The 11,449-nt window shown below is 42.4% G+C and overlaps 1 protein-coding gene across 1 annotated transcript in view; it reads right to left on the reverse strand.

The window, feature by feature from the left end:
* The window catches only part of SRD5A2 (steroid 5 alpha-reductase 2), a 42,989-nt gene extending 32,022 nt beyond the window's left edge, over nucleotides 1-10,967 (reverse strand). The window contains exon 1 of the mRNA XM_025867602.2: nucleotides 10,687-10,967. Within this exon, the coding sequence (XP_025723387.1) occupies nucleotides 10,687-10,967 (281 nt within the window). The remainder of the gene's footprint in view (nucleotides 1-10,686) is intronic.
* Between the last annotated feature and the right edge of the window lie 482 nt (nucleotides 10,968-11,449).

The following is an 11,449-nucleotide window of genomic DNA, read 5'->3' on the forward strand; positions in this document are numbered from 1 at the left end:
CAATCCCCAAAAGTGAAGAACATCAGAAGTGGCAACTACACAGGTAAATATATAAGTTTTTCATTATTTAAATCTCTTTAAAAGATAATTGACCGGGATGCCTGGGTGGCTCAGTCAGTTAAGCATCTGCTTTCAGCTCAGGCCATGATCTCAGGGTCCTGGGATTGAGCTCTGCATCAGGCTCCCCACTCAGCAGGGAGTAAGCTTCTCCCTCTGCCTCTCCCCACTACTCAGGCTCTCTCTCTCTCCCTCTCTCACTCTGTCTCTCTCTCAAATAAATAAATAATTTTTTTATTTTAAAAAAGATAATTGTTTAAAAAAATAATAGTATGGTGAAGCTTTTTATAGCATGTATATAAGTAAAACAAATAATGATGGTCACATAAATTTCAAGAGAAGAAATGGAAGTATTTATTTCATATTCTTATACTGTACATGAAATGGCATAATAATACTTGAAGGTAGACTGTGATAAATTTAAGATGCATGCAATAAACCTATAAGCAAACTAACAAAAGAGTTATAGGTAATAAGCCAAAGAGATATAAAATGAAAAAATAACAATCCAAATGATAGAGGATAAAGAGAAAATGGGAACAAACAACAGAGGGACAAATAGCAATATTCCACAGTGGAATTAAATTATAAATTAGTAACATAAAATATCTGGAAAATCCCTAAACATTTGGAAACTAAATAGCACCCTTCCAAATAACCCATGGATCAGAGAAGGAATAAAAAAGATATTTTGAAATGAATTAAGATGAAAACAATACATAAGAATTTGTGAGGTGCAATAAGCAGTTTTTTGTGTGAAACTCATAGCAATAAGTGCCTACATTAGAAAAAGGAGAAGGTCTCAATCTATAACTTGAATTTCTGCCTTAAGATACTAGAAAAAGGAGAACAAATCAAACCCAAAGTAGAAGGAAGACAAATATAAATATCAAAACAGAAAACAAATAAATAGGAAACAGAAAAATCAATAGAGAAACTTAATGAAACCAAAATGTGGTTCCTTGAGAAGATTAATAAAATTGATAAAGCTCTGACTAGACAGATGGGGAGGTAGTGAGAAGACATAAATTACCATTGTTAAGAATGAGAGAGGGGATAGCCCCACAGATTCTACAGATATAAAAAGGATATCTGCGTGTTGACAACTTACCAAGTAACATGATTACATTTTAAGGGACCTTCAACATCCAAACTCAAAGTATCAATATGAAAGGTGACAATTAGAGGAGCTAGTGATGTCATAGTGGCTTAGTAAAAGAGAACTTATACATAAATGGTGACTTTTCCCTCAAAGCAAATCCTTCAAAGCAGCGCCTACTTGTAGGAGTATCTTGATCTCTATGGACACTTAATTGCATGGTCAGTTTGCAAGGTACTTCTTAAAATCTTGTAGTATCAGTGTTATTTCTCCTATTAGGTTTAGCAGGAGTTAAACCACTGAACACTGAAAATATTACAAGAAAAAATGCAAACCCGGGGCGCCTGGGTGACTCAGTCAGCTGAGCATCAGACTCTTGATTTCAGCTCAGGTCATGATCTCTGGGTCATGAGATCAAGCAAGGAGTCTGCTTGAGATACTCTTTCTCCCTCTCCCTCTGCCCCTCCCCCACTCTAAAATAAATCTTAGAAAAGAAAAATGCAAACCTGAAGTATCAGCTAATTCCATCATTTTGTATTCCAACCATTACCAATATTAATTCATACATGTTAATGTGGATTTTTCACAGTGTACTCTTTATGTGCTATTTTTTACTAAATGATTTTACATACCTATTTTCATCATATAGTCTAAAAAGCTAATATTTGTAAGTATACATGATATTCAGTCATATTGATTATAATCAGCACTTAATTATAGAGCATTTAAGTAACTTCCAGTGTTTCACAGTTGTGAATAGTAACACTATAATTTTATATAAATTGCTTTCTTTCTTTTAGATTCTTTCCCTTGAGAATTTCCCCTAAATGAAATTCCTGAGCCAAAAAAAAAAACCAAAATGAAACAAACAAACAAAAAAGTGAACAGTTTTTCAGCTACTGTTAAACATTGCCAGATTAGCCTCACAAAAACTTAGAGCAATTCTCAGTGGGACACAGGGCCACATATACATACAATTTTCCCACTGGCCCACCTACAATGTTTTTAATATTTATTGAGGTATAATTAACAACCAACTGCACAAATTTAAAGTATGTACTCTGATAAATTTTGAAACTATCATGATATCAAATCATGAACACATCCATCAGCACCAAAAGTTTGCTCATACCCTTCATAATCCCACCTTCTATCCCTGTTTTCCCCTAGGAAACCACTGATACTTTATGTACTCTAGATTAGTTTCAAGCTCATAGAATTCTATATAAATGGAATCATAAAGCATGCACTCTTTTGGCTTGGTTTCTTTTACCCAGAATAATCATTTTGAATTTCATCCCATGTTGTAGCACACATCAATAGTTCCTTCATTTTTATTGATACATAGTATTCTATTATATGGATACAACACAGTTTGTTTGCTAATTCACCTGTTAATGGACGTTTGGGTTGTTTCCAGGTTTTGGCTACCACAACTAAAGCTACTACCAACATTTGCATACAAATCTTTCTATAAATATGTGCTTTTATTTTTATTGGGAAAATAGCTAGCAATGGAATAGCTAGGTCATATGGTAGATTTATGTTTAACTTTTTAAGAGACTGTCAAAATATTCTCCAAAGTGATTGCCATTGTACATTCCCATCAACAATGTAGGTGAATTAGTATGGTCAGTCTTTTTAATTCCAGCCATTCTAGTGGTTGCATACTGGTATCCCATTTTGCTTTCATTTACATTTCCCTAATGACTAATGATGTTGAGTATCTTTTCATGCTTTTATTTGCCTTTATGTTTTCTTTAGCGAAGTATCTGTTCATATCACTAGATGCAAGAGCAATTCATTAAAGAAAGAACAGTATTTTCAATGAATGATACTGAAACAACTGGATATCCATACACAATAAAAGAAGATTCATACTTTGATTCATACTGCTAACACTATATAAAAATTAACTGAGGATGCCTGGGTGGCTCAGTCGGTTAAGTGTCCAACTCTTGATTTCAGCTCAGGTCATGATCTCAGGATTGTGAGACTAAGCCCCATGTCAGGCTCCGGGCTGGGCTTGAAGCCTACCGAAGATTCTTTCGCTCCATCTCCCTCTGCCCCTCCCCCATGTAAAAAAAAAAAAAGTAACTCAAGATGGATCATATACATAAATGTAAAACCCAAAATTATAAATCTTTTATAAGGAAACTAAGAGAAAACCCTCATAACCTAAAGATTTCTTCGATATGACCCCAAAAGCACAAAAACAAATAGAAAAGTTGGATAGCATTAAAATTTTAAACTTCTGCTTTTCAAAAGACATGGTCAAGAGAATGAAAAATAAAAGCCACACAGACTGGGGGAAAATACTTGCAAAGCATATATCTGGTAAAGGATTTGTATCCAGAATACATAAAGAACTTTCACAACTCAATAATATGAAAACAAAGGATCCAATACTCCAATATTTAGATTTGTTCAACAGATATACAACTTTGGGCAAGTAAAGAACACTCAATGAAAGACTGAAGTGAGGCCTTGTACTGTTGTTAAAGAGAGCAGATAGGGCCAGGAGAGAGAAACAGACACCATACACAGAAAAGGATCACGGGGTGTTTCACGGTCAGGTAGGAAATCTGTCAAAAGCATATTGCCTATTTTCTTCACGGTAAGTTCTAGGATCAGCTTTTGACAGCATGGCCCAAGTATAAAAGAAGAGTTTTGAAAAGGGCGTGGAGCCTGATTAAGGTCTGGATAGTAGGATTGGATATTATGGCATATATTCAAAAGATATTGGATATTAAAAGGAGGAGAGGCATTCCAAGTCAGAGTATCTGAAGAACCGGGCAATTTTAGGTCATAGGTTATCAAGCCCCTTTTCCTGACTGACCATCACATTCCCACCCCACAAGTCTGGGAATGGACCAGTCTTTGAGGACCAGTTCCAGTGCCTGCCCATCACTCCCACTCACCCCCACCAATCACTGCAATCAGATGGAGTGCAGTCATTTGTGAAAAAGCATTAATAATAGTGGATTGTCTCAAAGACAAAATGAGATAACCAATGTAAATCATGTAACATAACTCCTGGAACACCCCGAGCTCAATAAATATTGGTTTCCCTTTCCTTTTCCCCCTTCCCTAACCAAATGGAAGGCAAATTGCACTGCTGGCCTCAGTTCAGAGGATTTTTTAATTTAGACCTCCTATGCTGAGCTCTTACTAAAGGATCCTGTGTTGAGCACGGCGACTTTTTAAACAACTCGATTCCAGATTTTGATGGCCCCATTGCCATATGTGTCAGGGAGTCAAAAAGTAGAATGGGAGGGGCCCCAGGCTCCAGAACCAAGTTGCCAGGCTCTGGCAAAAATCAATAGATAGACAACTTTTCTGTTCTAGAAACAGAAAGCATTCGGAGGGGAAGACGAACCATGACTATGGACTTTTGAGAAATAACCTGAGGGTTCTAGAGGGAAGGGGGGTGGGGGGATGGGTTAGCCTGGTGATGGGTATTAAAGAGGGCACGTATTGCATGGAGCACTGGGTGTTATGCACAAACAATGAATCATGGAACACTACATCAAAATCTAATGATATGATGTACGGTGATTAACATAATAAAAAAAAAACAGAAAGCATTTATGCTCCCCCCCTCCTGCTGGCTGAGGGCCCATCATTTTCAGTATCCCTCCTGGCCTTTCCACTGTCCCCAACTCATTCCTCCTCAGGGAAGGAGAAGCAAATTGCCTGACTGGTAAACTTAAAAGCAGCACCTCTCAAGTGGTGTGTGTAGCTCAGGCCACCTCCCACTCTGCTGCCTTCTCAGAACAGGTTTTCTGAGCTTTGCTGGGCATTCTTGAGGTACAGTGTTAGGAGGCCCACATGTAAGCCACATTGCCCCAACTCAGCTTTAATGAACTCTAATAAGGGTGGTCACTATTGCTTAACTCCTAGGTTTATCTCTCAGTTGGTTCTGAACTTGGCTGGGGGAGAGGAGTGCCCTCTAGTCCATGAACACCCAAGCACAGACGAGCAACAGAGACAGCACATTCAGGGGCATGACTGTGGCCCCCTGGAGGTCCCCCTCAATTTGCATTTTCCCACCTGCTCTAAGCCTCTCAGACTGACATTGCCACCACCAACTTTCACAAGAGAAAGAATGAGAGACACATAATGATGATTCTTTCTTGTCTTCCTCCTGGAGGTCAAGGTGTTGTACTTCGGTGTCTCCCACAGGACTTTGCATGGTTCTGAGCGTGTGGAACTCTGATAAAGAATCAGGACACTGGGTTCAAGCCCCACTCTGTCCCTTCCTAGCCATGTGACCTCATACACACCACTTCACCAATTTGGATCATTGTTTCCTCATCTTGTTTGTTCTTTTTAAGTGACGTGACGGTAGAATGAGCAAGAACTTCAGCTTTTCTTCAATGTGGCAAAAATGAAATGGTCACGATCTCGAACACTTGTTTATATTTTTGGCAAAGGGAGCTCTACATTTTTCAGATGTGCTTTTGATGTCGACCCATTTAGAATGTAAACTCCAAGACTCCTACTATTTCCCACAAGTGTTCAGATAAAGGACTTGGAACCTAGGGATTCTCAGAAAATGTTACTACCAAATTCCTGTTTAAATGGACCAGATATATTCTAGAATTGGCCCACTGCTTTGCTACAGGATTTAACAAAATTTTATTATAGTATTACCAGGAATGTAATCAATTTACTGATTGTAGAGCGATGTCATTCATGGTTTTCTTAAGGAGGGGCTGGCCAGAACTGGGACCCACAGGCCAAATACTGCCCACTCCCTATTTGTGCAAGTGAAGTTTTACTGGAACACAACCACACTCATTTGTGTCCATATTATCTGTGGCTGCTTTCATGCTACAATAGCAGAGTATAATAGTTGTAACAGAGACTGTATGCCTGCGAACCCTAGAAGAGTTACTATCTGGTTTTTCTACAGAAAAAGTTTGCTAACCCTCATTCTGAGGAATCTTTCAGTTAATCATACTTGATCAAATTATGCCTCATGAACGTCCTTAACACATGATTAGGTGACCACAAGAATGTGGCTTCTCCTGCATGGCCTTTCTTCTCAATCTGCCAGAGAAGAAATTTGTCTAGGTGGTTTCCAGCATCAGTCAATACTCTGACTCTCAGCCAATGAGTAATTTCCTTCATGAGGTTTTTGGGTTTGTTTTTTTTTTGAGTTTTTATGATTTTGTTTTATATTTAAAGACACATTTCTCTTTTTTTAATTGAAGTGTAGTTGACACACAATGTTACATTAGTTTCAGGTGTACAACATAGTGCTTTGACAAATTATATATTATGCTATGTTCACCACAAGTAGAGCTACCATACAACACATTACAATATACCATTGACTATATTCCCTGTGCTGTACCTCTCAGCCCAGCGACTTATTCAGTCCATTACTGAAAGCCTTTATTTCCCATTCCCCTTCACTCATCACTCATTTTGCCCATTCTCTACCCGCCCCCTCCTGGGGCAACCATCAGTTCGTTTCCATCATGAGGTTTGATTACTTCTGAATCTCTTATCTCTTATGAGATTGGAGAAGCATTGGCAAGGCCCATCAGGGGACTCAAATTCCAGCCTCCTCTTTGCCCCTAATTGGCTAAACCACTCGGTGCTTTACTTCTGTAAAATGAGGAGGGTGGACAGATGAGGATGAAGTTTCCTTAAAGCAGATAATTATGGTCCAGAGTGTGAAGTGCATCCTAGAAGGCCACACTGGCCGCTATGAAAGCCCAAGGAATGGTATCACACCAGGATTCACAGAGGAGAAGGGACTCAGAGAAGGCTTCCTGGAGGAAGTGATTCTGATCTGACTTTTGAAGAATAGGGAAGAATTTATGCGGCTGAAGAATGAACTGACCAATAAAGCAAAAATGCATCTTATGGAAGCCATCATTTTATTTGACTAGTTAGGAAATGTCATCTGTTTAAACATCTAAACCCCAGGAAAGATCTAAATTCAAGCCGACCCTAATGTGTGCATTGCACTGTGCTTCTGGATACACATCATGAAAAGTCACTCTGCAAGCAACTTTTCACAATATAATCTCCTTTTCTGTGAAAAGAGCTTTCTTTTCCTTCTCCAGCCTAATACCAAGGTCACATCCAAGTCTTGAAAAAGACATCAACTGCCACAGGCATGGGTGGTGTGACGATCATTGCATAGGACACAAAGCCTTCTTGGGAAAATGAGGATCAATCAGAGAGTGTGAGCAAAGGATCATTCCAGGGCTGTAGGCAAGGTCAACAAGAGATAAGATAACTCTGACTTCAAACAACTTTGGCAGTGTGGTTAGACAACGTGCTTACACAGCAATCATTCCCATTTGGCTAGACCATCCAAACATTCACAACAATAGATTCTGAAGGGAGGAGAATTATCTCAGTTGACGTAGCCATGCAATCTCAGCAGTGATTTCTAAGTAATCACTGGCTCTCCCACAATCCAACCGCTTGTACCAATGTCAGAGGCAGAATTCATTCATGCATTCAACAAATTTAGTGAGTTACCAACTATGCACCAGCACTTTTCTATACACTATGGACACAGCCATGAAGAGAGGAGACAAAAATCCTTGCCCTTGTGGAACTTAAATTCTTTGTACGGAGAAAAGCGCACGCAGAGTTTTAACTACTATCCAATAGGACACATTGCTGTTCTGAACAGTCCTGAAGGGACATTTTCCAAGAGTCTAAGCCACACCTGAGCCAGCCTTCCTCCTGATCCCTTGTCCTTTCATCTTAGTCTCTGTGTCACAAGCAATTTACTGAAGAAGGTGAGGTCAAGGCAGCCTGATGCTTCTTTCTTAATGTACCCTCATTATCAAGCCACAAGACTCCTAAAGCCTCAAAACAAAAATGTTCATAGGCTTTGAACCACTTCTGGGAATCTTGACTGAGAAAACACACCTAACTTCTGAAAAGATTTTAGGTTGCAAAAATGTGCATCACCACTTCAACCTAGCTTCCCCCTGCAAAATAAGGGGGCAAATTAAATGTCCAACTCTAAATTAATGGATAGATAAATTATTCTTTTTACATGAGATGAAATCCCATGCAGCCATTAAGATTATATTTACAAAGATTCCATGATAATGTAGGAAAACACTTATTATAAAATGTTAGGTAATCAAGCAGAACAAAACTATATATATTCAATATAACAAGCCTGTGTAAAAATCTGCTAAGAAAAATAAAAGCCTTGATGGAAATGTTCCAAAACATTAACCACTGATATACTTAGGTGTTAAAATTTTCTACTTTTGTATTTTCCTTTTTTTTCTTTAGTCAACATTTATTATTTTCAGAATTAAAAAATAATAATTTTAAGCCTAAATATAGTTTTTAAAAGGCAAGGACAAGGTGGCAAGAACAAGTACAGAACAGTTTATCATGGTAGCTAAAAGCCTGAGATCTGAATTCAGAACCCTGGGTCTGAACCATGGCTCCCCAAGTTACTGTGTGACCTTGGGCAGATTATTTAACGTTCCCTCCCCCCTACTTTCTCACCTGCAAAATGGGGGTAAAAATAGTGCCTATGAGAATTGGTAGATAATTCATGAAGAGTGTTGAGCACCTCATAAGCCCTCAAAATAACAGATCCAATACTCCACTGGCCTCAAAAAAAAAGAGTTCACACAGAGGGGAAGGTGGGACATCTTCACGTCTCAGGAACAACTAACTCAGAACTGTGTTTTCAGTGGGCAATTATGCCCTCAGTCAGCATCAATCCCCAAATCCTTGACTTTTAAATTTTCCCCTGAAGATGGACAGTATGTTGATACTCATTTTATGGGTAATTATTTCCTTGGGTTTGTTTTTTTTTAATGTACTGGTCATCATTTATTGTGCACAGTGACTTTAATTTTAAAAACAAGTCTGAAAATTATGTTAATAGGACCATCGGAAAATACTACACATTACTTTAAGATGAAATGACCTCATAAAAATACTGTTTATGGTGCTGACAGTTGTTAATTTGAAGATAAAAGTAACTGTCTGATAGAATCATATTTTTTTGTCAAATGTTGGTTCCAAAAACAGTGAAATGAAAAGCTAGCCTCTTAACTCCTGCACCCAATATTTTTTTTCTGTACAAATTAAACCACTTAAATCTGGGTAAGATAATGTGGTCATTAATTAAGCCTGCACCTTGTCCGCAACAGACTTTTAGTAAATATTTGCAGAAGGGACACCCATTTCTGAAATTTTAGTTCTTATTGCTTACCAATACTCATCTTTTTAAAAGAATGAGAATTCAGTTCAGATTGCATAAATATGAAATATTGACCAATAAAGAAGATCCAGAGGATTAGACAGATTAAAATTTGTTTCTCTACAAATGAAATGAGGCATCCTTATGAAAAAGAATTGTGCCTTTCAGCTTCCAGCATTCTTTTCCCTAATTTCCAATCTAGATTTCCGTCGTCTTTTGACCCTAGGAATTCTCTACTCAAAATAAGGCTGAGCTTCTGTCCGTTCTTGACTTGGTTTGGCAACTTTTCTCTGTCACAGACTCTCCTTGCATGGGGTTTCTGCCCGCTGAACGCGGTGAAAACGCCCTGAACGGTGGTGTTCCATGGGTTTAGGTTTGAATCTGGCTGGGCACTAGCTGCAGCATCTTCCGTTAGTCACTGACCCTCACTCAGCCTCGGTTTCTTTGTCTATAAAGCGGGCATCATAAACACAGATCTCACAAGGTCACAGTGGGGCTCCGAGAGACGACTGACTGGGCACGACAAGCAACTCACTCAGGTGCTCTTCCCCTCCCCTGGGAGTCTTTTTTTAGGGTCTGTAGTCATTGTCCGAAAGCCTTTGATTTCTTTCCAGGCTTTCCTTAGACCAGAAGGGTAAGCTGTCCTGAATTTGGGACTCTTCATTTAGAAGAGCATTTGAGCTCTACATTAACTTCGACTCCGTCAACGGGACAGGTAGAGGAGCTGGTGGCGAGTGCGGCCCCCTTTGAGGGGAAGAGTGCTGAGAAGTGGGGTTCTCGCTCAGGCCAGTGGGTCCCCATCCTGTTCTCTCTCCCACGGGGGAAGTCCCGCTCGGGCTCTGCCCACCTCCCTCCGACCCGCAAAGATTAAGTTATCGGCCCCTCTGAGCCGGGGGTCCTTCGGGAGATGCCCACACGTAGACTCACTCCGGATCCCAGAACCAGCCTGCCCCCATCCTGCAAGGGAAAGGAGAAGGGAGATGGAAAGGGAGAAGGGGGGCGAGCCGCCACAGGTGAGGCGGCCAGCGCGCAGTTGCGGAGGGAACCTTGCAGGCTCGCCTCCCTCCCGTTCGCCTCCTTCCCCGCAGCAGCCAGAGGATTTGGAGCCAGCCGGAGAGGCGTGCGGGGCCGGGAAAGTGCCGGAGGCGTCTGCCCCGCGACGGCTTCTCGCCTTGGCCGGCGTCCCGCCCGCAGCCCGGGCCCGCCGGGGGCTCCCCTCGAGCACGGCTCCGCGCTCCGCTCGGCGTTCCCGGGTGCGCCGCGCTCCTGGACGCCCGGAGCCTGGCCGGGCGCCGCGCCCGCAGCGGGCAAACGCTACCTGTGGAAGTAATGTGCGCAGAAGAGGCCCAGGAGCACCGTCGCCGGCTGGCCGAAGAGCGAGCGCGGCTGCCGGACGAGGATCCCCGCGGGCACCGCGAAGGAGGGCAGCTCCTGCAGGAACCAGGCGGCGCGCGCGGACAGGCGGGTGGCGGCGGGCATCAGGCTCTCCGAGTACTTCCCGTAGCCGGAGGGCTTCGCGAGGTACAGGACCAGTGCCCCCAGAGCGGCCAAAGTGGCGCTGCCTGCCAGCACCGGGCTCTGCTGGCAGGGAACGGGCATCGCGCCGTGCTCCCCGCCGGTGGCCGCCGCTCGCGCATAGGAGAGCGCGGTCTCCACGGCCCCTTTATGGGGCGCGAGACCCCACCCTGCGTCCGCCCCTTCGGCCTTGGCTCCCGCCCTTCCATCCTGCTTTCGGCTCGGCGCGGCCAGCCCTGGTTCGGCTCAGCATCAATGCCCCTTTCGCCCGGCTGGCGCTTGGGGTGGCAGCCGGGGCGGAGGGGAGGACCCAGGGGCCAAAATTGTCCTGCCCCCACCCCCCCGCTCCGCCTGGCACTAGGCCACATCTGCGCCTCCGCCGACGCGCCCACCCTCTCCACCGCCTGCTGGTGGTCTTCCCTTTGCCCTTCAAAGACCTGTTCCTCACCGTGCATCGCCCTCTGATGCTGCAGCTTCTAGGACTAGGAAATCAGGAGAGAAAAACCACAGGGACGATTTAGCCGGGGTAGTTTTCTCGCCCCCAACACACCCCTGGGCCGCCGCCA

The sequence above is a fragment of the Callorhinus ursinus genome, unplaced genomic scaffold (assembly GCF_003265705.2).
Source record: "Callorhinus ursinus isolate GAN/ISIS: 27379988/994484 unplaced genomic scaffold, GSC_fseal_2.0 scaffold10, whole genome shotgun sequence".
NCBI lineage: Eukaryota > Metazoa > Chordata > Mammalia > Carnivora > Otariidae > Callorhinus > Callorhinus ursinus.